The sequence below is a fragment of the Falco naumanni genome, chromosome Z, assembly GCF_017639655.2.
Source record: "Falco naumanni isolate bFalNau1 chromosome Z, bFalNau1.pat, whole genome shotgun sequence".
Lineage (NCBI taxonomy): Eukaryota > Metazoa > Chordata > Aves > Falconiformes > Falconidae > Falco > Falco naumanni.
The window spans coordinates 1353388-1381309 of NC_054080.1; the positions used below are offsets into that span (position 1 = coordinate 1353388).

The 27922-nt window shown below is 40.0% G+C and overlaps 1 protein-coding gene across 2 annotated transcripts in view; it reads left to right on the forward strand.

Moving 5' to 3' along the window:
* RASGRF2 (Ras protein specific guanine nucleotide releasing factor 2) overlaps positions 1 to 27922 on the forward strand; it is a 131823-nt gene that overhangs the window by 30635 nt on the left and 73266 nt on the right. For both annotated transcript variants that reach the window (XM_040580614.1, XM_040580615.1), the window contains exons 2-8: positions 12034 to 12140; positions 19928 to 20075; positions 20685 to 20774; positions 22461 to 22714; positions 24188 to 24267; positions 24740 to 24933; positions 26493 to 26602. In XM_040580614.1, coding sequence (XP_040436548.1) covers positions 12034 to 12140; positions 19928 to 20075; positions 20685 to 20774; positions 22461 to 22714; positions 24188 to 24267; positions 24740 to 24933; positions 26493 to 26602 — 983 coding nt within the window. The remainder of the gene's footprint in view (positions 1 to 12033; positions 12141 to 19927; positions 20076 to 20684; positions 20775 to 22460; positions 22715 to 24187; positions 24268 to 24739; positions 24934 to 26492; positions 26603 to 27922) is intronic.

Genomic DNA, 27922 nt, shown 5'->3' on the forward strand with positions numbered 1-27922 from the left:
TTAATTTTCTTCTTAGTAGTTGGAACAGTGCTGTGTTGTGGCTCTGATGGGAGAACATTGTTGACCAGGCACTGATGGTTTTAGTTGTTGCTGGGTGATGTTTCTACTAAATCAAGGACTTCTCGGTTCCTTGGGCCCTGCCAGCCAGAGGGCTGGGGGGGCACGGGACATGGGGAGGGGACACAGCCAGGACAGGTGACCCAAGCCAGCCGGAGAGGGATTCCATACCGTGGGACGTCATGCCGAGTATATACACTGGGGGAAGGAGAAGGAAGGGGGGACATTTGGCATTATGGCGTTTGTCTCCCCGAGTCCCCGTTAGGTGATGGAGCCCGGCTGCCCTGGGATGGCTGAGCCTGCCTGCCCGTGGGGCGTGGGGAAGGAATTCCCTGCTTGGCTTGGCTTGCGTGCGCGGCTTTTGCTTTACCTGTTAAATTGTTCTTACCTCAACCCTGGGGTTTTACATTCCTTTCTGATCCTCCTCCCCATCCTCTGGGTGAGGGGGAGTGGGCAAGCGGCTGCGTGGTACTTGGTTGCTGGCCGGGGTTAGACCACGACGCCCGTACATTCAGGTGATTTTGAGACAGAGCAGTCCAGACCCTTGCCTGGTGGTTTTGGATGTCCAGGTGTGCTAATAAGTTTTGTTCACTCCAAACAGGTACTTTCTTTCTACTTAGAGTCTTTAGGGACAAGGTTGGGAAATGTAAATTTAATACAGAAATGTTTCTGTGTGAGTTGTGGTGGAATCCATGGAATTTTGAATGCTGTTCCTTGGCCTCCTGAGTTTGGTCCATGTGGGTAGACCAGCCAGCACTTCTTTTGGTGGAGTATGGTGGAATATGAGTAAGCAGAACGTGGAGGTCTAGGTAGGAGAACACGCCTCTGGTGTTGGAATGATGTCCTGTTGATTAAAACTATATTATGTCACTTTCCTTCCCAAGTTTTTTATTAGGTTATATCCAGGCTCCAACCCCTAAGGCTAGCTAACCACAGGGTAGGGCTGTCAGTGAGCGTAGTGGCACCAAAAAGACATTTCTCCATGTCATAAAATCATTTGGGTTTGATAGGGAGTTTTGAAAACGTTGTATGTGGCTCTTTTCAGTGGGTTTTCGTTTTCCAGCAGAGCCTTGGCAGACTTTGGTGCTGGTGTGTGACTGTACCAGTCTTGTCCCTCATCTCACAAAATACTGCAGTTGCTTGAAATTTTGAATGTTTGGTTTTTTTCTGAAACTGTTTATAGATAGAAATGATTATATATAACAGAGATATAACAAGGTCTGGAATGTGCTGACTTCTTATTCTTGCTTCCTTATCATATGTTGGCTCACTTCAGGGAGAGAAACTCTGTTTATAGCAATCTTGAGTTGAACTCATTTACAGCAGATCTATATTTGGGCATCTTTGCACATATCCTTGTGTCTAAAATGGGCACCATAATTCTTACCTGGTAGAGGAGTTAGAAGATTAGTTGCTGTCTGTAAAGAGCTTTAAAAATGACAAATCCTATGTTTGCATGTATTCAGAATATATTAGGAAGCCAGCCAATTAATCTGCTTCCTAGAAATTAATACTTGCTCTGTAGAAATTGTTTATGCGCATATGTACGTGATATGGGGTGGGTATACCTTTTTTCTGGGTTTTATTTTTGCATATATTAACTGAGAAAGCCAGGCTCCATTCTTGAATTACATGCTGTATGGATGCAATCTCCAAAACTGAGGACTGTTACATAATTTCATTGTTTACCTGTTTACTCATTATTTAAAATGAAGCTGCATGTTTTTGCAGTGAAGGTAATTTAAAACCTAGAAGAACTGAATGGAGTCAGGTGGATTTTTCATGACATTTTATGTTAGGATTGATTAAGGAAGGTCTGTGTCTCACCTTGATCCTGTATGCTTGATGCAGGAGCTATCTAGTGAGCTTTTTCTGGCCTATATCACATAAGTCATCAGACTGGAAGGTTATAAATGTCCCTTCTGGCCTTTAAAGTCTGATCTTTTAATTAAAATACAGGGATGTCTTTTGCAGGGCAAAATAAATACTAAGATAGTTTATAGCTGAATTCATGTGGAGGAGCTGTGCATCATTGGATTTCAGACAAGGAAGTTGGGTAGCAGGTGCTTTGTCTGGTGTTTGGACAAGGAGAGGAAGGCTTTCAGAACATGGAGAAAGGTTAGGGTTGCTAGGGATGGTGAAGGAATGAGACGGGGTAAAAAAAGTACAAACACAAAAAGGCTAATTCCTTCTTGTAGTTTAGCCTCAACCAGCAACCAAGTACCATGCAGCCACTTGCTCACTCCCCCTGCCCTTCCCCCCTGCTCTGCCTGGAGGGGGAGGAGAATCTGGTAAAAAGTTAAAACCAGTGGGTTGCAGTGAGAGCAGTTAAGTAATTGAAATAAGGTTAAAAGAGTAATAACAGCAACAACAGCAGCAATTTTAATGAACAGGAGAAGGAGAGGGAGGAATAAAATCCAAGGGGAAGGAGAAGACCGGAGCGATGCACAGTACCATTGCTCACCACCCACTGACCGATGCCCGGCCAGTCCCACAGAGATCAGCAGCTCCCGGCCAGCCGCCCCCAGTTTATATACTGGGCGTGACATCCTATGGTAAGGAATAATGTCCCTTTGGCTAGTTTGGGACACCTGTCCTGGCTGTGTCCCCTCCCAACCTCTTGTACCTCCTCAATGGCAGAGCATGGGAAACTTGGAAGGTCCTTGATTCAGAGTGAGCATCACTTCGCAGCAACTAAAACATCAGTGTATTATCAACATTATTCTCATACTAAATCCAATACACAGACTGTGCCAAGCTATTAAGAAAATTAACTCTGTCCCAGCTGAAACCAGGACATTCCGCAAACATACATAAAACTGCCACTGATTACAGTATTCCCTGTTGTCTCTTTCTCTCCATTTCCCTCATCTGTCCTTTCTTTGTCACTGTAAACAGCACAGTTTTCTACTAATACAGCCGTATTGTGCTTAGTTACGTGGTAGGGCTGTAATCTCAATGCCCTTTGGCTGTGCCATGCCTGAGGAGGGAGCAGAACCTGGATTAACTTGAACGTTCATTCCCTCCCCCTTGGCCCCAGTGGAAAGGCAGCTAATGACACGCAGGAGAAATGGAGGTAGCAAGTGAGGAGCTGTGTCCCCAGCCTCTATGCTGGAAAGGGTATCAGGCAACAAGTGGTAGCTAAAATTTAGAGGTTTGATAAACAAGTGGGATCTGCAGACCTGAGTGCTGTGTACTTTTCCAGTGCTTGGGAAGGTGAGAATCCTAGGAATGGGATTGAGGGCATACAGTGGTAAGCAGGATGCCTCCACTGTTAGGTCTTGGGAGAAATTTCTTCTGTCCCTTGGTTTAGGCAGGTTTGATTTGACTGTGGTTTATAGAGAATACTTTTTGCTTTATAGAAATTCAGTCTACAGAAAGTATCTTCAGGGCACAGCTACTGCATCAGTCACCTAAGGAAGTCTGATGTAGAGATGTATCGGTGTCAGTCCCAGAAGACCTTACACATAGGAGAAGGGTCTAAGGATATGCAGGAAAGCAGCAGTTCTGTGAAGGCTTTGAATGTTTACTAGTGAATATACTGCTGTTGGGATGCAGCTTTTTAGGTCCCCAAAAAGTTAAATGAGGGGCTTTGTGGGTTGCTCTGCCAGATGCAAGAATGGTGATACAGCGCCAGTCCCAGGGTGGCTGCTGAAAACCTCTTAGGAGACCTGTCTCCTATAGACTTCCCAGCAAAATGAGGTACACTTAACCCGACTGTCCTCAGTTCCAGTCCCGTACCTTCATTACGTACCTTCTTTCTGTTCAGTGCAAGGCACTGGAGACAGCAGCAGTCGTGACTGTTGCAAGAAGACGGAAAATGTCCTGCAGCTAGGTGATGCACGAACTCCTAGGCAGACAGCTTGTTGTTTCTGGCAGGAAATTCTGACTGGACAGTGTCAAATGCATTTTGAGACAACAGTACCCATATTCAGTTTATTATTAGCAAATAGTTTAGCTGTGCTTACTGTGTTTTGTCAGTTCTTGTAGGCTTTACTTTGTGAAATTTACTTTTGTGTGTCAGAGTTTTTCCCTGTTGATAAACTGTTGCTGAAGTACAAATGGTGTGATTGAAAATACAGCAGATGGGGCCATATTAGCTTGATTCTTTCATCCATGAAAACAAATGCTATAACTGTTGTAATTTGGCATGATTTGGTCAACAGAGTTGCAGGCGAATTAAGGTCTGCAGTGACCTTTGTGTATTCCTTGATTTCTGTTTTACACGTGCGTTGGGTATGGTATTTTTTTATTGATATTGTAAGAGTTTATAAAACGGTACATTCGTGTATAATGTCCCTAATCCCAAAACTACTGATTGCATGTTTAAATATAATGACCTCAGAATGTTGTTGCTTTTGGCCCAGACAGCATTTGCAGAATGGCTCAGGAAAGTGATTCACTGTCAGATGGCAGAATAGATTTTATGGAGCAGGTTGTGACTTGATTAATCCAATATTGGTTAAAGAGAGAAGACATCAAGCCATCTCATCTACCATGCAATATAGGGCTTGTGTACATATATCTATATACACACAGTATATATTTGGTCAGCATTAAACCAAACTCAGAACAGATACCTCAGCCCATCTCTAAATCTCCTCAGTGTGGGAAATGGAGTTCCAAAACAATGCCTTCTAATGTATACTGGAGCCTTGGCAGATAAAAGCCCTGTTGTCATTTACCTCTAGAATTTTTTTCCTGTAGTCCTGTTCAAGACCAGATTTCTATCTGTCGGGGGTAATGGAGTAATATTAAGATGATAAAAAACCCTCAGTCCCTGGGTGCCACCACAAGGGAACACAGAAGCTGAAATACTGCAATGGCTCTCTACCAGTTTTGCTGATTACCTCTTTTGTTTTTTTAAAGAATCAAAATCAAAACCAAAATACGCAAGAAAAAAACAGACAATTAGTAGTAGCCAGCACTTCATGAAAATGCCAATGTATACTGTTTATAATAAAGTGTGAAGCAATTTGGAGAATTTAAAAGACTCACAAAATATCAAGTGGAGTTTTAATTAGCTCCCATAAGACTTAGAAAGACTCTGAGTGGACCAAAGGTCCACCTAGTCTAATATCCTATCTCATATTGTGACCATGAGGACATGCCGAAGAAGGCGTCAACTTAGGTTCATATTTTACTTTTCCTTTCCCTCTCCTCTGATACGACTTTAATCTTCCAGGTATTTTCAGCATCCAGACTGCTTGAATTCTGAATCTGTGAAGTCTGAGTGTTCACTAGCCCACAATGTCTGTACAGCGAACTCTTTTAAGGCTCCCTGCATCCCATTGACACTTTCTGCATTTACCACTTTCTTTGTCAAGGAGCAACACTAGTTTACTACCAGTTGCATGAAGAACCACTTTCTCCTGTTTATTTTGAAGCTGGTTTCTATGAAGTTCATTTTATAGATTTATTATTATTATTATTATTGGAAGAGAAATAGAGCAGTGGATCCCTGTCCATCCATTCCATATCTTGTGTGATTTTGTAGACCCATGTTGTATCCCCAGAGTTGTTCCTTCCATTGTACTGAAGAGTCTCAGCTTTAATTTTCGTTTGTATGGCTATCTGATTTGGACAGATGCCAGCCTTTCCATACCGCTTTAATCTTTCCCTGAACCTTTCCTATTTTATGGTGCCCTTTCTGAGATGGGAGGTCCAAAGCTACTCACAGTATTCAAGATGTTTTGTAGCATAACAGCCTTGTCTACTTTGTTCTATTTCTTTCCCGTTTGTCTCTAGCTCTCTGGTTTGTTTTTTTTGGCAGCTGCTGAGCATTGGGCTGGTGTTGTCATGGAACTTACTCCAGGATCTTATTCCTGAGTGGTAGTACCAAGCACAGAGTCCGTCTTTTTCACATGCAAGGCTTGAAAAGTTTTTCCTCATGTATGTCACTTTACATTTGCATACAGTGAATTTCATCTGCCATTTTACTGTCCAGTATCTCAGGCATGTTGCAGTTCTTCATAATAGGTTCTCATTGTTACTATCTCGAACAATTAACAAACTTTGACATTCTTTGTAATGCCTGTTCCAGTCCTCAACATAATTCGCTGAGGAAGTCCTTTGGTGACCTTGCTCCATTGTAAGAACTGACAGGTGATCCAGTATTCCAGCTGTTGTTTCCTAGTTTTTTATCATTTCCCCCCCCCCCCCCCATTTATCCATGGGGGGACATTTTCCTTCTAAGTCCTAGGTGCTTAAGAGTTTCCCAGAAAATCTGTCAGAAGCATTTTCAAAACCACATCATTGTAATCCAAATGCTTGGTGACCCCTTCAGAGAACTCCACTTGGTTTAGAGGGGTTGACATCCTTTTACAAAAGCCATATGGACTCTTCCCAAGTACATCGTATTAATTCTGATGTCCGCTAATCCTGTTCTCATTATAGCTTCTCTAATTGGTGTGATGCAGACATGAAGTGTATTGGCATTCACCCTCCTGTCATTATTCCATTCTCATGCTAATCTAACAGCAATGGGCTAGGGATTTCCTGCCAGTGCTAATGGTACAACAAGTCTCTCATCAATATTGATGGCTGGAATTTTCTTTTGAAATTACTCTTGAAGTCCTGACTTGGATGATTAAACCAAGACTGCGCAGGAAGTCACCGAAAGATCAGGAATCTTTCGGTGATCTAGCGAGGTCATGCCACATTTAAACTTTAAAAATAGTATTTTTATAGTATATTATGAAGAAAATTAAATTTGTTTTATGCTTAGTAAAAAAAGTTTAGGGAGAAGTAGTTCGTTGGCAAGTAGCTATTACCACACTATAATTACTTACAACCCACACTACAACAAAATTTGGTAGTAACCTTGGAGTGCTTTGAAACGTAATTTAAATGTTAATATACAGTGCTGATGGAAGGATAAGGTAACAAAACCACTGTTGACACATGCATAATATCTCCAGTGACATGCATAATATCTCCAGTGTGAGTTTTTCCATCCGGACATTCAAAGCTCACCAAATTTACAAGGAGCTGAACGCAGGAGCTTGCAGTAGGAATTGTCAAGCAGCGTTATGATCTAGGGTGGCAGCTTTTCTGCCGGTGACAGGTAGCACCACCACCATGGGAAGATGAGCACTTACTCCTCTTGGCCCTTCAGTGTTTCAGTAACTGAACTGTTGCAAGCAACACCACTAATTCAGAAATGGAAGACACGTCAAGTTACTACAACTGCTGGGAGGTGAAAAGGAGTAACTAACGAAACAGATGCAGTGATAAAAGTTATCAAGGAGCAGGAGTTAGGAGACAGGATAGGAGATGTCCTTTGCAGTTTCCGTGTGAGGTGAAGCGAACGAGCTGTGGGACCACCGCCGTGCGTTGGAGAGTGCAGTGCCTCTGTCAGTGTGACTCCGACTTCATAAACAGCAAATGTTCATCAGTTGCAAAGTCACAAGGACAATGACATTCTGCTGTGGGGAGATTTAGTCTTGGGGTGTCTGTGTTGGTGGAAGCTTTACCTCAATATGCCCTAAAATCACTGTTTCTGTTATGATTGGCATCGCTTTTTGGTTTTGGGGGGGGGTTTGGTTTTTTGTTTGTTGTTGTTTGGTTGGGTTAGTTTTGTTTTGTTCTGTTTTTTTTGTTTTTTTGTTTTTTTTACCAGAACAATGCTTGTTTTTCTCGTTGGAAAGTGTGACAACTTCAGAGCTTTTCCTGTCTTATTTTGAAGACAGCCATTATTTGGGCAGTTTTATAAGGACAGAGTTATGGTGTGAACTGCTGTCAGTGGGGAGCTCAGATAATAATCAGTGTACTCTGATATAGGACTTCTGTCACCCAGGGTCTTAATCTTCTTCCAGTCTTGTCTCTGAAGTGGAAGTGACCATCAGCCCATTCCTTAGTCTTTTCCTTTTCACTGTAGGAAGAAACTCTGATTAGCATTAGATAATGTCAGAGAACTGATACAGAACAATAGTTTTGATGCATCTTGATCCTGTTGTTCTTTCCTTGACTGTCAGTCAAGACAGTGCCTTCATACCCGTGCAAGGTATATGGAACTTTCCCTCCTTTTTCCAAGCTTTACTTTGGAGAAATCTGCCAAAGACATTGTTATTAAAATGAAGTCTTACCATTTTGCTTGTGCATACCCGGTTACTGAAAAGACACCTTAAAATGAAATGACTGAATTTGTTTTATGTCAAAATAGAGAATGTTCATTTATCTTCTATGAGTGTTGTGGTTTAAGCCTGGCTGGTGATTCAGTGCCACGCAGCCGCTCGGTCACTCCTCCCTCACCCAGAGGGATGGGGGGGAGAGATGGAAAGGAATGTAAAACTTGAGGGCTGACATAGGAACAGTTTAATAGTTGAAACAGAATAAAACCGAAAGAACAGTAGTAACAATGATGACAATAACAGTTATAATGGAAAGGGGAAGGGAAAGAATAAGGCCCAGAGGGGAAGGAGGAAAGGAACACGCGGTGCACAGCTCAGCGGCTCACCGCCCGCTGACCGATGCCCAGCCAGTCCCCGCACAAAGGTGCACCCCCCTGGCCAGCCCCCCAGGTGCACATACCAGGCATGACGTCCCGTGGTAGGGAATACCTCTCTGGCCAGTTGGGGTCAGCTGGCCTGGCTGTGTCCCCTCCCAGCTCCTTGTGCCCCTCCGGCCTTCTTGCTAGCCAGGCCTGAGGAACTGGAAGGTCTGACATCAAAGCCAAAACACAGCACTGTGCTAGCTCCTAGGAAGATAATTAACTGCATCCCAGCTGAAACCAGGACAATGCATCTGATGATCTTCAGAATAAACAATAATAAAAAAATTGTCCAGCTGAACCACGGGCTTAACTTGAAACGTGAGTGCCTGCCTGCTAGTCCAACAGACATGATGAGTGATAGTGAAGGTAATTGGTGTGAACGTATCCTATAGTTCTTAAATACTTACTGTCATCACTTCAAGAAACTAATAGTGCATATGCAGAAAGGTGGGGTTTACCTGTTACTGTGCTGTGGGGATATGGAAACTGATCTGTTCAGCAAATTGAATGACAGTGCTAAAATTATATATGTCTATAAATATATATACATGTGTGTATAGGCCCACTTACATACAACATCAACTTGAAAATCTAATAATGCTTCACAGGTGTCACCTTATTTTCTTGTAGTAAATTAGTTTTGTAAATGAGTAACATTTATTTTAAAAAGAGAATTCAAGGATGACTTAGAGATGAGATTCTTTTTAGAGACTTACGATTTTTTGCTTACTCCAGAGTTTACTTCTGGCTAAATGATGCAATAGTTGATACTGATGCTTGAGTGCAATAGGCATGTTTGAAGGGGGTGGAGGATTTAGGTTATTTTTAAGTTAACATCTGAAAACAAATGCCTTTTATGATTTAGATTTGGGTCCAGTCCTACTGTAGTAGCCCTCTAAGTATTATTTGAAATTGTGCATTTTCTAACTAAGCGTTTAGATCACACCTATCACCATAGTAAGTGCACACCTCTAGGTCTAAACTCTGCGATATGGGATCACTGCAAGTCTTGCTCAAAAGATGTCTGAGTTATCTCACTTTAAAAGTAGGGAGGATTGTGATATTGTCTCTCCCTTCAACTTTAATCCCTACACAATGGGATTAAATGTACTGCTTGCCTACACTTCTGTCTTCTAATTTTATATGTAGCAACTTTCTGAAACGCAAATAACTTGTTACATAAAATGCGGCTCTGAACAGTGTGATTTATCTTTAAATATGCTTTTAAAAATAGGATATTCCAGACTATAAACAGAACACATTTGTGTGTAATTTTGCTGCACTTTTTACTGTCCTGTAGGTTGTTTTCAGCTGCAATGCATTCTAAAATTTTTTATCTGTCACTGCTGTAGAGCAACCTATGGACCTGATTAAATGTTTCTTTCTATTTGTGGCATTCAGGTTTAAGTGATATGCGCTGTCAAAACCCCACAGTTTTATAGGATTGTCTTTTAAATGATTTATTGATCTATGTCTGTGCTTTGGAGTTGCTTCATTTCTGAAACTTGACAGATCTGAGCCTGAACTTTCCTTGTGTAGCCTGTTAAATGTGAATGCTGCTTCTTATTTTGCCTTGCTTCAGTTTTGTTGGTCTGTTGCTAATCCTGCAGTGCTTGTGGCCTTCTGTATTAAAAGTGTTTTGTATATACATAACGATGCTTGTAAATCAATATAATGCACAAATGAATAGTTTTCCTCTTTATGGAATGCCATCATACATACTCATGTTACCTGAAAAGAAACCAAACATACGAATGTACTCCAGACACACAGAGGCAGCTGGGTTTGGTAAATGTGAGGTCCCTAGGCACAAACCTTGGTGCAAATGCAGGTGCGCAGACAGTGCTAGAGCCATTGCAGTGAATCCAGTGCACCTGGGGTGTATTGAACCTGCTCTGTGCACACTGCGCGGGCTGTGTGTGTGCAGCAGGCTGCCACGTGTTTCAGAAGGGGCTAATAAATGGCTGAAATAATCTCTTTTTATATGGACAAAATTAATTATTGGCGTTGGCAGTATCTGCAGCCAGTTCTCTGTAGGTAAAATTTCATGCCTTCTGTTTCTGTTTATGCTTGTGTTCCTCCTGCCTTGGAAATGGCTTTTAATTCTGAGGTGGTTTATATTTGCTTTGTCTCCAGCATGGTGTTTGGCTCAGAGAGGCTTTTTCAGCCGAGCTGTAGGTTTGATGAGGAAGGCAGAATGTTTGTTGAAATCACTTCAGGTTTCTCGCTGCTGTAAACAATGGCTAACGGTGTGGGGGAATTCAAATTACATACTTTGCTTGCTGACTGGAGCGAGTTCGAAATTTACTCTTAGACCCCAGAAAGTGTATACCCAGTTATACTCGATTCCCTGTTAACTGGGATGAGGGTGGAAGAGGAGTTGAGAAGTTCTGGGTAGTGAAGAGAACTGAGTGAGCTGGTGCAGAGATGTTTAGCTGTAAGAGCTCCCGAATCACATCGTAACCAATAACCAGCTGGTTTTGTGTGTGGGCAGGTCTTTCACTGGTCCCTCTACCTGTGAAACAGCTGGCTTACTGGTTAGAGCTATTTAAGGTGCCTATGGAAATTGCAGGTGTGCATTCAGGTAGAACATTTTCTCACCTATTTTCTCCTGAGTTGGAAGAGTTTCATTTTCTGCCTGGCTGTAAATTAGTACGCAAGCTATGCAACATAAGGTTGTAAATGACCAACCTTGTGAAATGGGTTTTAAGATAGATGAATGGGGGTTCCCCTCTCACCACTAGGTATTATTATTTTTACTGCATTCTGAAAGTAGCGAAACTTTCCTGAAATTCTGTGTTCTGTGGAACACACCATGGGCAACATCCTGCATGTGAGAAATGACATCAAGGAATCCGACACTTCTTGTGTGAATCACATTTTCTTGGGAAAACAAAAAGTTGTTGCAATGACAATTATGGGTGAAGCTTCTTGAAAGAAGGGCAGAAACTGTTTGGGGGGTGTGGTGAATGAGAAGGCACACTTCCTTTGTTCTTTTGGAAAGGTGAGGAGATAAGCTAGAGCCAGTGCACAGCCTGCATTCTTGTGAGGAACTTGTATCCAGACTTGGTATCCCATGCTGGGCATCTAAGAAAAAATTTAGGTGGAAAAATGCAAGGCAAAAAGAACTAGAGACACCCCACTGCAGTCACACTGTTCTATTTGACTGTGGAAGCTGCCTAGGGAATTACATACCGTTGTCTTGTATGTGGGAGCTTAAGAACAATAATGGTAACTATCAGGAAAGCTATTACCTTGATACACAGGGGAATATGTTAAAGATACAGTTTCAACTTCAATCCGTGTTTCATGACTAACAGCCTAAAACACATCTTCATGGGCTGGCAATGCTTTGGGCTGTGTTTAAAAAGTCACACACACACACACACACACACACACACATATATATATATTCTTAATTTTATGTGTCCACTCTCTTTAAAGGAGTTTCTGAACATGTTTTCCCTTATTCTAATTTGCAGCATTACTTTACTGTTCTTTTTGGCCATGAAGGGCAGAAGCCGCTGGAGCTCCGTTGCGAGGATGAAGTTGATGGGGATGAATGGGTAGAAGCTATTCACCAAGCTAGGTATGAAACCTGATTTTTAATCCTTAGCTCCATTTTATTGTAAATAAATTGATAACAATTTGAAAATCTAAGTTCACTCTCTAAACAGAAATGAACGTTACAGTACATTAGATGTGTATAGCTTCAGATCATCGGTGTGTTATAGGAAAAAATGCCTTTATCATTCATGCTCTTATATCACTGTATTTTATTACTCATGAGTGATTGTGTTCCAGTTGAAATTAGCTCAAGAAGAATTAGTCCTGTGTTAGAGGAATGAAGAAGTAAGTGATATGCCAAATGAATAAAGGAGTGTTTCTTAAAAAGCTCTTATACAGAAATAAACGTAGGAAAGAGGAGGTCAAACCATTACAGTGCTAAAGTGCAACAAATAACATTTCAGCTTCAAAACTGAAGTCCTGAACAGCAATCAGTCTTGTGAAAAGGGACATGTTTATGACTTCCAGCCATGCAGTAATCTTTCCCTGAGAAAAGGTCTGTGTGGCAAATGGGCAAGGTTTACCGTATAATCTAAATGAAAATCTTATAACTGAAGGTTTGTGAGGTGGTTTGTGAAGAAAAATTTCTTTGCTGAAATGCACTTTCTCCAGCCTCCTCTCATAGATGCTCACCTCAGCTCATCTGCAGTGCCATGGTAACGCGTAAGGAGCCAGGCAGTTTCTGAGTTGCTTAGGACATGAGCCATGTAAACAGAAGTGATTTTGCGTTATAACTAAAAATGAACACCACCAGCTAGTAGCTTTTAATTTAGAACACATGAATTTTCAAGGCAGAACTTAACAGAAAAGTAAGCCAAATGCTAAACAAGACACAGCTGAAAATATTAAGGACTTAAACTTGCTTAGAAGGAGCTAGTTGTGAGGTCCCAGGCAGGGGTGATTGAATTTTGACTCCACCAGAAAGATCATTGCAGCCTTCAGAAGGCAATTGGGTCTCTGTTGTAAGGAACATCAGTATTTTTATCTCCATCCCTTCTGCTATTGGACTTTTTCCTCATTAATTGTGTCTATCTGAAATGACACTACTAATAATATCAAACTGTGGACATGACTGTGAGGGATGTTCTCAGGGCCCTATGTTATTTTTTGAGATTTTCTTAATCTACTTTTCTGTATAGGTCTCTAAATTTCTTGGGGAAATTTTCCAGGGATTTGGACATGCTTTTTCTTGTTCTAGTATTCTTTTCAAATATCAACAAGTGACAAAAAGATTTTTGAAATGTAGTTGCTAAACATAGAATGTTAGTACACTACTGGTGGTTACCCCATTGTTCTGATGCTTTTCTACTTGACTGAAAGCTGCTTTTGTTTGTTTACGTGGTGTTTAGCAAAACAACTTGGAGTTGCATAATTAGCTATTTAACTATTGGGTCTTTTACCAAAAATACATAACAAAGAAGTGAAAACAGTTTTAGACTATTGCAAAAGATTTTTCTTCCTAACTTAATGAAAATAAAACAGATTTGCTTCAGGGATCAGATTTCGCTTGCATCATAATTCAGACTTTTCCTGAAGGTCATCTGCATTTTTGACAAATGGGACAAGCTTTGGCAACTTCTTCAGTGTCACTGTTCATTTGAGGCTAGCCTAAGACATTTCTGACCCTTCTCTCAGGTTTCTGTTTTGGATTGCTGAATGATATTTTGTGTAGCCGTTTGAATATACTTTTTTGTAGTATCTCAGGTGTCTTATGTAAAAGTTCTAGAAGTTATCGAAAACATCCCCTCTACCCTTAAATTAAAAACAGGCCTGGGAACATCCTGTGGTGTGTTGAGTATGATAACATTTGCAAAATGGAGGTATTTAATTGCTTTCTGGTGGGTCTCATCTTCATTAGTAGCTGAGACAAAGTAGTTGGGGTTGGGTTTTGTTGTATTTTTTTTCTCTCTCTTTTTTTTTTTCCCTTAGATTGACATATACAAAATCTAATTTTGGATTGCTTTTCATGACTTTTTGCCAAATACATTTTTGCAGCCATCAAAATACCTTCCTTTTTTTTTTTTTTTTTTTTATTTCGCAAGTTATAAACTGTTGAAAAAATAACATGATCTCACTGTGCCCCGTGTCCCACTCTGGATAAAAAAGGTATTTTATTTGGATGCAGATGCGTAATTTCTTACTTCTGCTGTGGCATTGTCCATCGTTTCTTGGAAGATTTCACTGTGGGTGGGATGCTACTGCTTACCATTTGGGGGGTGCTGTGCACACTCTTCGAGAGCTTGACAGGCTTTTGTGTGCTGCAGGTAGATGCTGGCATTGCTTACGTTCCTGCCCATAGTGTCCTCTCCTCGTTTGGGAGAGATTGTTTGGCTTGTGAGCTTTCAATGGGAGGTGCAATTCAGGATATTTTAATGGGACTCCATTGTGAGCTTTACGTGCATACCTGCTTTTCATCTCTTTCCATTTTATTTGAATTCTCAGTGCTTTGGGTTCTCAGTAATATCCAGGGTGGCAGAGCAAGTTTTGCTTTTTCTGAGTTACATTTCTGGGCTGGAGGATTTATTCCTGGCAAATCCTAATTCTTCCATCAGTGACTGCATTTGGAAGTCCTGTTTTGGGCTTTGTTCCAGAACTTGTTCTCTTATAAAAAAATCTGTTTCACCCTTGATACATGGAGGTGGACTTTTCACCCTTTTACAAATTCTATGGTTTTAATGGGGTTTTTTGCTTTTAACTCAGAAACTTTTTTGCTTCTTTTTTTTTTTTTTTTTTGATATGGATGCAGTACTCATCAAATTTCTCAGCCTTTTCTACTGTAGCTTATTGGAAAGTCTTAAATTAAGTGCTTCAGGCTGTAGTTTCATGTATGCTTCAGTCCTGCATAAGCCCACATTGCTGCTGAAGGAAGCAGCTGTCATTCTCGTAAGTCAGCCATTCATTCCCACACCTTTACCAGCCCTTCTGTCATGCAGGCACAAGTGTGAACTTAATTGGGAAACTAATTTGCACTAAAAGGAATTTAGTTTTGTTTATTTTTTGCCAGCTTACTTTTAATCTGTCTCATTCCTCCAGGTCTGTTCGCTGCACATCCACGCAATACACCTGTGTTCGCTGCACAAGGGAGAGGGAAGCGCATGGGTGGGATGCGGGAAAGCACAAGTGCAGAGCAGAGGGAAAGGTGGGAGTGCTGCTTTCAGCTAGGTCTCTGTTTAAGGCATATGAAGAACTACTGCCCTCCAACCAGTCATTTAAAAGAAAAGAAAAAAAAAAAAAAAAAGGCTTGCTCTCAGGTTTGTTGGCACACTTCACTTGCTAATGCCGGGTGTATTTCACATAGTATTTTGCAGGCACTTGTAAGCTCAGTATGGTAGCTCAGAGCTGCCTGGAAGCTCAGAGCAAATGCCTTGCTGCTAATGCCTCACTGTTGGAGAAGCTCCATTAGCTGAGGCTTGGTGCTATAATAACCAAAATTTTATAGTTTCTAGTTTGCTGGGAATGAGGCAGAAAGAATTTGAGTAATGCTCAAAACATGGGAATGCAATCTTGTATCTGCCTTCCGGATGCTATCTAGCTAGATGCACAGAAAAAAGTGATTGGGGTTGCCAGAGCTGGTAGCTTTGTAGAGGTGAAGCTGTCACTGCTCGCTATACATACCGGGGTTGAACCAGAAGTGAGCCTGGGCATGTAATTCCAATGCAAACAAACACACAAATGTACACACAAACGCAGCTGGCCACATGGGTCCGCACAGGCAGAAACATTCAGCACTCATGCAGGCACAGACAACACCAACGGCCTCATCCTGTTACCCTCTCTGACTGATCAGGAGGAAAGTATGTTAGTGGAAAAAGAAGACAGCATTCCCCTCCACGCCCCCGTGCTCCTGGAGTAAGCCATTCCCCAGCTGACAATGGTTTGGGTGCACAAAACCTCCCGTGCTTGTTGGGGCCACCCCTCCAAAAGACCCTCTATTCCAGTTTGTATTTCCCTGTGTCAATTAAAAGAATCTTGTAGTAGAAACCGTTTGGAGTGTGGACTTCTCATGCTTCTTCATGTATCACGCAGTCCTACACCCACCTACCCACCCTCCAGTCCCTGTTGCCGTAGTTGTTCACCAGTCCAAGTGCCATTTCCCACCTGTTTGACTGGAAATCAGCAGACACCTCTTTTACACCCTTTCTAAACAGTTGCCCATGCGTATCTGAAAGCCCATATAAATTCTGTATCTTGTCATAAGCCCCAGCCCTGCAACCCTCACCATAGCTATCCTTTGATATCCTTTATCATGTTGGAGTTCATTAAAAGTTAATGGTGCTTGTGTACAGATGGTCTCCAAAGTCACCGTGGTTAGAGTCTTATGGATGGATTGCATAAGTTCTATTGCAACTTTTACTGCTTCCATCCCTACAGTGGCTGTTAATATGCCATTAGACTTTAAAACGCGTCTGGAGACTGTTTCTCCTCTGTTAAGGAGTCCTGTAGCTGCTTGAAGGTGGTTAGTATGAGCAGATCTAGACAATTTCTTTTGCCTTCCAGACCCCCAGAGCCATCTTGCCTGTTTTTCATAAAGAGCTGGTTAGGTTATGCATTTTGCATTTCAAAAGGGTGATTTGATATGACATAAACAGTTCTGGCCAGGTCCACTGCCTGGTTCTTTCAGCTGCCTGAGCAAGCTTTAGTAGAATTAGCATAGCGTGATCCAGTGAACCATAATTCTGGTCTGAATTCAGTGCAAAAATGAATTACGTTTGCTGGTAGCACTACTGGAATCTTCGTCTTGGTCTGCTACCACAACAAAGAGACCCTAATAATAAGGCACTGGTTAAACTTTTTCCAGTTTTCCTACATTTTCTGGGCATGTCAGCTTTCATGGGGCCTAAACAATGCATAATTTTTCTCAGGAATTTCTTCATTTCTTCCAGTCTCTGTGTGGTAGGCAGTGGTCAGTCAGAGCTCAAGGTTGTTGAAGTACCTGTTTTGGGTCCTGTCTCTACAGATGATAGTAGGAAACTGGAGCAGCCTCAGTTTTCAGAATTCTCTGTCTTTGCATCTCACTACATATTATTACAATATTACAAACATAAATTTGTAGAATTGCTTCTCTTGATAAGATGTTAATACCGATCCATAGAAAGCTGTGGTTTACAGCAGTTGCTTCTTTGTATCAAACAATATCCAAGCCACAGAACTAGATCCAGGCTGGCTGCTTACAAGTTGTTTTATGAATTTTTCATCTTCCTTTGACATCTGAACACTTTGGTACAATTTTCCCTAACAAGGGATTTGTATACATGTGCAATCGAGTCACTATTGAAACTGCCCTCTTGGAAGGCTCCTGGCATCGTGCTGGCGTACAGGTTAGCACTTCAGGCATGATGATCTTTAACTCATCCGTACAGAGAGATGGATGAAAAGGGCTGTTGGAAGTATGTGAAGCTGATTCCATAATCCTATAATTTTCCTTTCCCAGAACAAGTAGCAGTTTTGAGGGAGAAAATGGATAGCCTATTCTAAGTTAGTGTAGGTGTACACAGGCTTTTCTAATTAACTGCTCTTCATACTGCTGCTTATGGGAGTGAAGGAAATGTTTGGTTTCCAGGATAAGACTGACATTCTAGACAGCCAAAGCCACCAACTAGGCAAATTGCTCTTTAAGTACCTCTCAAAAGGACAAGAATTTTTCAATCTTCCATAGCAAAGTTCTGGTTCTGTTCCCTAGTAAAGCAAGACTGTGGAAATCTGGCTTAATGCATTTAAAGAAGCTGAAAAATCTAAATGAAGTTTCTTCCTTTAAAGGAGGAAAATAAAAATCAAAAAAGTGAAAGAAAAACATTATGTCTTCAGTCTCACGTCACCTCTCCACTGCAGCTCTGTTCACCCTTTGTGATTCTGTATCATACTATTTTCTTCAGTCTCCAATAAAAGTAAAGCCAAATCGGTCAAATTCTGTATTGGAAGCATTTAGTAGAAAAGTTTAAGAAAATTTTGGAAAGGATAAATTGGAGAAAAGGTCTTGTCACCTGTCTAGACCTGGTTTTAGGTAGAAGAAACTACTTTTTTATATTAAATGTAAATGAAGGTGGTGCTGTAGGAATACGTTTTCTTATATATGTGACATGTATTTTTATCTTTGTAATATCTCTAGTCATTGTAAAACAACTAGTGCTAAATGTGTTTCTAACTCAGACACTATATATCATATGCCAATGTATTTTAGGGTGCAAAGAGATTAAATACAACATTCTTGCAAAACAAGATCATTATTGAAATCTCATACTTTATTACTGTTCATTGCACAGTTAAGATATATGGATTGCTTCATGACAGCTTTTTTTTGATGTATGTTGTTTTACTTGTTAGAAGAGATGCTCTGAGCTTTTTTTGCTATTTATTGTTTACTGTTGCAGTAGTCCAAATATAACAATAAATGCAATGTAATTAAATTCATTTCTTATTCTTTTTATAATCTGTTCAAGGAGGATAAACTTTTGCTTTATGATAGCTGTGGGAACTAACTGTAATTATTTTAAATCTAAGCTTCCTTTCCAGGTTAAAGAGTTGAATTTAATAGCTGTTCTCAAGATCGGCCCGCTCCAGTATATAGCTGCACTAATACTGATTGACCTGGAAGTAAATACGTACAAAAAAAGATCACCTGGAGAGGATACACATTATTACATTTTTAAAAGCCTCACAATATTTAATAGCAAATGTTCATTTTTTTAATGAGTGCTGTAACAAGCAGAAATTTAAAAGGAAAAGATGTGTAATTAAGAAATTCCTTCTGTCAAATCCTGTGCTAACTTGACAGTGGAAAGAGATATGATAGTCAGCGTTTTCCCTGATAAATTGTAAAATAGTAAGAGGTCCTTTCTCAAAGATTAGGGCTTCATTCTGCTATGTTTTGTTGGTCTTTATCTTGTAAAATTATTTAACTGTCAGAGGGGCAAGCTTTCTGAAACCTAGGTGAAGAGGCAGTGTGTGTGTAGATTTTGCTGAATCAAGGCCAGTAAACAAGCACGTGGGACAACTGTCTGTCTTCTGCTTAAATTACCTATGTGAGAGAGACTGAATCGCGTGAACGAACAGTCTGATGAAGATGTCGCCTAGGAGGAAACTAATTTCTTTACCTTAAGCTGGGAACAGTATTTCTAGTGTGATCCCTGTCACTGCTCTGATTGTGACATCTAATTGCATTAGGGATACTTTCCCTTTTCAGGAAAATACGAATCAATGATGGTTTGCCACCAAAGAGCTAAAAGAAGACTGACACCACAGTTCCTGTTACTAATCAGAACAAATGCATTTATCTGAGTCACCTCAAAGTGGCCTAAACAGTAAACTCGGTGTAGCAAACTAAAACAACAGTTGTGACGGGAATTCTCCCATAAAGAGATCTGACAGGTGGGGAAAATTATAAATAGTTCTGATGGAGGTGCCAGATGCTCCCCTCAAGTCATCTGAAAAGAAGGGGAAAAAAGCAGCCCTTAAAATAAGTAAAATAAATTGAATTAAGAGAATTCTTCGGCTTAGCCTGAGAATTAGAGGCTCATAAAAAGATCAGTGCCGTTGTCTTGTTCTTGGTAACTCGATACTGGGAAACTGGGTACCGCTAGCATCTGTGTCTAAAAAGGATATTGAACACTGTCAGTTCGGTTGATTTACGATCAAGCTTTATTCATTATATATTAAGCCAAACAAACACGGTTTTGCAGGTTTCTTATCATTGGTGCAGTGTTTACGCTGTCAATATCTCATAAGGGGATATGGAAGAAAATACTTGGCTATTTTTACTAACGTAAATAAGTAAAAACATATTTTTACTAACATAAATGTTTTCCCTCATAGCTATTCAGATATTCTGATTGAAAGGGAGGTGTTAATGCAGAAGTACATTCATCTTGTCCAGATTGTGGAGACTGAAAAGATTGCAGCCAACCAGCTCCGACATCAGCTTGAAGATCAGGACACAGAAATTGAAAGACTTAAATCTGAGGTATGTGCCACAGCCATCAAGAGATCATTGAATTATAACATTTTGCTGTGTGCGTTGCAATAATATTCAGTATTTCTGCAATATTTGTGAAAATAACAGAACCCAGTTAGTATGTAGTAGTCCCCTTGTGAACCTTTGGCTAAATATTTTTCTTAGAAATACTGGGGACTGTTAAACTGAAGAGACTTGAAGGTGACACGCTCTGTTGCAGTATGGTCGCCGCTGACTGCATTGTTTCCTACTGGTTGTCACACCAGGAGCTTGATCCTTGACACATTGTCTTTGGCTGTGACAGTATTGAGAACAATTTCAAACTGCTGTATTGCACTGAATGTTAAAAATTTTCTTGCAGTCCTGAGCTGATAAAGTCTGAAAGGAACACTTGGTTTTGAGAGGAGAGCCAGCTCTCTTCTGTTCCTTCCTCCATCTGCATCAAGAGCCTTGCTGGTTTTCAGAGAACTGTAGTCAAGTCCCTGTGACCAAATACATGCTTGTCATTCCGTGCAGCTTTAACAGGCTTGAAGAAGGGAGAGATGTTTTTCTGTTAGGTCTGTAACTAAGAGTTTCATTAACTTAAGAAAGCATTTAATGAATGGTTGTTTTTGTCAGATTATAGCTCTCAATAAAACAAAAGAAAGAATGCGACCTTATCAAGGCAACCAGGAAGATGAGGATCCAGATATTAAAAAAATTAAAAAGGTAAACATGCAGTCTTCTGTGCTCAAGAGGAAATGGGTGGGGGTTGCACTCCTGCATTTTAATCTGTCTAGTTTCTTCCTCATTTATTTATATTAAGTACAGTCAAATAGCAAGATTGCCTTTGCCCGGCCCGTAATTAAACCTTTTAAATTACTTCAGTTTCCTATGGTTCAGTGCCACATTTATCCCATAGTGTATTTGTTACTTAAGTATTCATTTTCACTTGCAACGTATATATTTATTTTCTTAAAGAAGCTGGCACATTGCATTCAATTGCCTGTGTTTGCAAAGACTGAAATTAAGCCATGGGTGATACCCTGTGGGAGTCAAGTGTATAGTGACTTTATACTCCTTTCTTACAAAAATACTTATATATATTTCTAGTAGGAGAGTAATGTATATTCTGTCAGTGCAGCTGGAATATTGACAATGCAGAGAGTAATCTTGATTTAAGTTGTCAGCTGGTCTGTTTGATGGTGATTGTTTCAGGAGACGATGGCCAGCATTTTTAATAACAGTGACAGAATTGTCCCAACCTGTATGGCATTTACATGTGCAGCTTTTGGTAGCATTGCTTAAGGCTGGATTTAACCAGTCTCCAGAGCTGTGCCCGTCACTGGAATTCATGCTTGAAGATGTGGTCCTGTATGTGTCACCCTTATTCTCACAGTGTTCAGTCTCTTAAATTGCACAGTATTACAGTATGTGGACTTAGTTTCTCACTTTTTCTGGGTCACACAGTCTGAAGGTCAGGGTCAGCACTAAGCTGGTACCCTTGTGTGAATTTTCCTTTTCATGTAGATTAAACTTTGTAATAGAGCTGGAAATGTCTCTTTTAGTAGGAGTGCTCCGGTTCTGTACATAATTCACTGCATTCTACATGTTGATTATTTTGACAGATGGGCTCTTTTTTTTAAAGTTGTTTATTCAGATTAAACTGCTACCAGTGAGATTTTGTGTTTCTCTCAAGATGAATGATCTTCACATCAAGATCAGGGCAAAGACATACTGAAATTTTCTGTGACCAGATGCAGACCTTTTCTCTAAACTTTAATGCACTTGTAACTTCAGTGGATATTATGCTTAAGTAGATTTTCCCGTGACATAGAGATACTTTTTAAGAATGCCAAAGGTTTCAGATTCTAAGCAATATATTGATACTTAGCTTTAAATACACATGCTAAGCGGTATCTATTCAGAACAGAAAGCAAACTGACTTTAACAACTATTTTAGCGTTATGTCAATAATGATATTGAGTCTTTCTTGGAATGTGTTACCTGGAAGCATTGCACAATGCTTTTGGGGGTATAAAATAAATGTGTAAGAGGAGGTAAAAGGAGTTAAAAAACCGGCGCAGTGCATAGGACAGTTGTGCTGATAGGAAGAGTATATGCAAAAGCACACCATTTGAGCTTGCAGTAAAAGGTACCTTGATATGTACGTGGTATCTTTTTGATCTGTTTCCTGGCAACAAATATGACCAAGTGATTGTGGGAATTTCATTAACAATGAGAAATCTAAAAAAAATATAATTGAGGAACACGTATAGATCAATGAGGGCAACAGCCTTTTTTTTTGAACACAGGCATTTCATTTAGAGGTTTATTCTAAGAATATGAATTATGAAGAGCTTATGATAAGTCATGTTTTTTCTCATTCTTCTTTTCTGCTTGGTCTGTTTTTAGGTCCAGAGCTTTATGCGGGGCTGGTTATGTAGAAGAAAATGGAAAACCATTGTCCAAGATTATATTTGTTCTCCCCATGCAGAAAGTATGAGAAAAAGGAATCAGATAGTTTTTAACATGGTGGAGGCTGAATCTGAATATGTACATCAACTTTATGTTCTTGTGAACTGTTTTCTGCGGCCCTTAAGAATGGCTGCAAGTTCAAAGAAGCCGCCTATCAGTCACGATGATGTTAGTAGCATTTTCCTTAACAGGTACGGGGGTTTTTTTTGCTTTCGGGAATTTCTCTGACCGCTTCTTCCCTGCTTCAGTTTGTAGTAGTGAGGTCTGACACTTGGCTTTTTTGCTGCGGTGTAAACGATGTCACTGAGGTAGACCACGTTTCCAGGGGTAAAAGGCATGGTGCTGTCAGTGATGCTGTTTGAAACCAGCGACACCTCTTTGCCTCTTACATTCTATTTCTTCCTCTGCTAGAGGAAGAAAAGGACGAATCATGCCTCTTGGGGCTGTTCTCATAATTTTCTGTCACCTTTCCTGTTATTTTTTTTTCTCTTAAGAGAGGAAAATTTGACTTAGTGGCCTCATATGGTCCAGATAAGACCCTGAGGATGAATAAATCAGATATTCTATTTTCTGTTGTCCTGCCTAAGGACCTCCTTCCCTCTCACTTGTCTTTTCATATCCTACAAAAAAGAATTGTTCTTTTCATTAAGCATACAAATACTATTGTGATGAGTAAGTACAAATAAACCAGCAGGCATCTAACATTTGATACAGGGTTGGGGTTGCATCCAAGTCTACCCCAAACTTCTAAGACATAAAACACGTTCCTTTAGTTACGAGACTAGTTTCCCTTTCATAGCTCATTCACAATCACTGTACTCTTTATGGTTTTTCTTACAGCTGGCATGTCCCCTGCTGCTGTTGACCTCATAAACTAAAATACAATATTAAGGTTTGTGTTGTAGGAAAGCTGTTAAGCTTCAGATTTTAAACAGCAGCAAGCAAGAATGTAGATGACTACCACTGACTTCAGGTTTCTGCATCTTACTGGTCCTCTTAAACTATTGAATGCATTGTCAATGATATTCTTGGAAAACCTATTAATTAAACTGTGTGGAAAATGTTATTTAATAGGTGCTTTTATTTAAAAGAACTAAAAAGAATATGCTTTCTACACCAAATACTGCATATTTTTTAGACTATTGCACTAAACATTGTGAACAATGCAGTAAAAGGGGGCCTGCAAGAAAGCTGGAGAGGGACTTTTTACAAGGGCATGTAGGGATAGGGCAAAGGGCAACAGTTTTAAACTGAAAGCTGGTAAACTTCAATAGGATTTAAGGAAGAAATTTTTTACCGCAAGGGTGGTGAGTTGGCCCAGGCTGCCCGGAGCAGCTGTGGGTGCCCCGTCCCTGGGGGGGCTCAAGGCCAGGCTGGACGGGGCTGGGGGCAGCCTGGGCTGGGGGCGGGGGGGGGGGGGGGGGGGGCCTGCCCGGGGCAGGGGCGTGGGACTGGGTGGTCTTTAAGGTCCCCTCCAACCCAAACTGTTCTGTGATTCTATGAATAAGAAGCACTTACTTCCATAATAATAACAACTGTCTTCTGTTTTACCCTAGCAGAGTGCAAACCATACTACTAACCAGGAAGAGATGTTTCTCTGTGAATCATTAATCAGAAAATAAAACCTGAATTGTCTTTTTGTCTGTTTAATACTTGTTTTTCAGTGAAACAATCATGTTTCTTCATGAGATATTTCACCAAGGCTTAAAAGCAAGAATAGCTAATTGGCCTACCTTAATCCTAGGTAAGTTACTTTATTTTCTCTAGGAGGATAATGTTCATATTTATTTGAAATTACAGTAAGGTTGTGTTCTTCGGGGTTTTTTTTGAAAGACAGGACTTTTAAAAAAAAGTCCTTTTTGAACGGAACACATTTCCACAACTAATACCGCAAGATCTGGTGTAGTGGGAGTCCCACATGGGCAGTAACGACCACCTTCCAGTCCGTATGTGAGAATGCTCTGCCCTAGGCATTGATTAGACATGGGCCCCTGAATTTTCGGTAATGTTTTCTGATTATTAGCTAACCAGAAAAAACATGTGTTGGCAGGTGAAAGAGCCGAGTTTAATGTTTCTAAAATCTCAGTATATGGGAAACAGCAGTAACAGAAGTGATTATAGTAATTCACTTCCATAGAACATAGTATTTTCTTTAAAAATATGTTTCAAGTGATGGGTAGCTGGGAAAAAAAAAAGCATTTCTTGACTTTTTCTAGCTGACTTATTTGACATTCTGCTGCCAATGCTGAACATATATCAAGAATTTGTTCGGAATCATCAATATAGTCTACAAGTACTGGCAAACTGTAAGCAAAACAGAGATTTTGACAAACTCTTGAAGCAATATGAAGCCAACCCAGCATGTGAGGGGCGAATGCTGGAAACTTTCCTTACTTACCCCATGTTTCAGGTAGTCTCTGTATATTTTTTGTGACTATTTGTTTTTAATGTTTGATTGCTTAATTTTGTGTTACTGACATTGCGATTGATTGAATATTCTTCTTGCTAGAATAAAAATACTCTCATGTAAAATAATTTTGTTTTCATTTGTTTCATTATTATACTGAAACTCTGCCTGTAGAGGTCTTTTCTCCAACAATACTGATTCATCTCTCTTCAGAATCTTATATATGTTGAAGGGGAATGTGGGATGAGGACTAATGCCAAAAGAAAAAAAACTGAGAAACAATTATTGGACTTCTGCCTGCTGCAGGATTACGAAGTGGTCCAGAGAGGGATAATATGCCTGGTATAGCAAGTTCGAGCAGCCACAAGTATTTTACTAGGAACACGTTTTGAAACTTTCCTCCCACTTTGCTCTCCAGTGACTTGGTCTTTAGAAAACAAAAAATACATTGCTAAGGTTTTGAAAACTTTATTTATCCTTCAGATATTTTTACTTGATCTGCCTGGATTAATTATTTGCAGCTGTTTTAAGAGGTCTGTGAAACACTGGTCTGATGGTTTTGTGTCTTTTACATTTAACGTACATTTTACGTGGTTTTTTACATTTTACTCATCAAGAGAATAGTGAATCCCCTCCGTTTGTTCAGTTACTAGCAAACTGTGTTTAACAAAAAGGGGGGGGAGGGGCGGGGATCAGTGGCACTTTTATTACTGCTAGTTATTCATATTAGCCTAAAGGGCCATTAAGCCCTGTAATAATATATTTTTTTAGCTTTGAGCTTGTGTATTGTGAAGTTTTGGGATTTCTTGGCTGAGTTGAAACAAGGTCATGGGATCTTAGAAGGGAGAGAGAGGGTCTTAGTCATGTGAGATGGAGGGTATCCTTGCTGATGACTCTTCATTTCAGCTTAGTAAGAATTCCTGTCTCCTCCTAAATAACTTTGATTCTGTAAAGGCAAGGTATCGTGCAGTATCACTTGGTTCTGGTTACAAGACCTGAAACTGCTTTAAGTAATAACAAATGGATCAGGGTCCTTGTGCTGCCCTGTGGCCTTTAATAGTCAAATGCTGCATGTTCTTCAATGTCTGTTAGTGCAATGTGAATTTAATCTAAATGCAAACAGGTCAGCTGGCATTTTCAAACCCACAAGAAATTTAGATGCACATAACTTATTAACATTTAGGGTAGGTATGTGTGGATCTCCCAGTGAGTTGTGAAAATTTTCTGTATTAGCACATGGATAGCGGCATGAAACAATGAAATTTAATGGCATATTTGTGGCTACCTCTGATCTGATCTTTTTCTTAAAATGTAATAAATGGATTTTGTGTTTCCTCAGACTGAAAACATCCATATGCATATACAGTCTCTGTCACTGGAAAGTTCAGTATTTTTGGCGGTTGTTATATTTAGAATGTATGTATAATCATTTAGCTGTGGATATTAATTTAAAAAAAGCCTATGTTTGCAAAACTTTTTTGACCAAGGTAATATTTAACAAAAAGCTGTATTGGAATTATTCCTTTAAGGGTTTACTGATTTTATATCTAATTTGTTTTAAGATTCCTAGATATATTATAACACTTCATGAACTTCTGGCTCACACACCACATGAACATGTTGAGCGAAAAAGCCTTGAATTTGCTAAATCTAAACTAGAAGAACTTTCAAGGTAGGATTTTTCTGCCTTATGTTTGATAATAAAAGTTTTGAAATGAAAAAATATTTTCTTTATTTTGGTTTCATTTTGTTCTTTTATATTATTTTAAAGAGAAGGATCAAAACCAAAACAAAGACAGTGAAACAAACCAAAAATACTTCAATCTAATATTTTGGCTCTCTCTCTTTTTTTTTTTTCCCTCCTTCCCTAACATACATCTAGAAGTGTCTCCTTGTGTTTTGGGTAGGGGAGAATAGGAGTTGCTATAGGAACCACCTACTCTTGAGTTATGAGCAAACCAATTTTCTTTACATAGAGAAATATGTATTTTTTTTCACAGTTTAAAGAAAAAGGGCTTTTCTGATACTCTGTAACAATGGGAATCAGTCAGGGTCCTGAAAAGTACTGAGTTCTCAGTCTGTGTTATACTTCATGTGTGTTAATGAAATAACTGATTTTGATATATGCTTCAAATAATGTCAGATAAACAGGAACTAAAGATATATTCTGAGAACTGGTCAGCAGTCCCTGTAGAAACCTGCAAAGTGAAGCTCTTCCTTGTCTCGGATGTTCCCCTCTGTCAGCCCAGTAAGAAATTTGGTTGTTCTCCCTGGGAAACACAGTTTTCTGCTGTGAACAAAGAAATGCTGCATAAGCTCCAGGATATAAATCTTGAGTTTCTGGATCGTTCACCAAAGATGTACCTGGAGAATATTCAGCTGTAAAAGAGGAATCACTTTATAGCTTTTGTTAATTGCATGCTTTTGACTGCTCACCTTTTTTTTTTCTGTTAAGACAAAGTTGCTACCTTGTGGAAACTACCCTTTAATTTGGAGTTTGTTATTCTTCCCTTTTTGTCCTGCTGTGTCTTGGGACAGAGGCAGCCTTCTGAGTCAGGTCATGTCCCACCTCTCCAAGCTCTAACTTCTTACAGAGTTGGGCAGGCAGTATCTTTTACAGAAATGTCTTGTGTTCGGCTCCTGCAGTGTTCATCAAGTTCTGTTTGGTTCTGAGGCCATCTGAAGCAGAAAGAAGTAACATCTCCTTTCCACTCAAGCAAAGGAGAGAATTTCTCTGGGCAGGGTTATGTGCCTGAGCAGATCCATTAGTTTTGACTTGGCTTTACCTCATGAGTCAGAGTTCATTGCTGATCCAACTAATTCATCACTGAATGTTCAGAACTGGAGTCTGAGACTGATGGATCCTCCTGTGCTTATAAGGCAGGCAGTGTAGACCATAAGTATAAAACTCTGGACTCATTTCCATCCCTTTAAGATAGTTCTGAGGGAAGAGCTTTCAGGGACTGCACTCTGGTCCCAGTTTGGGAAAGTA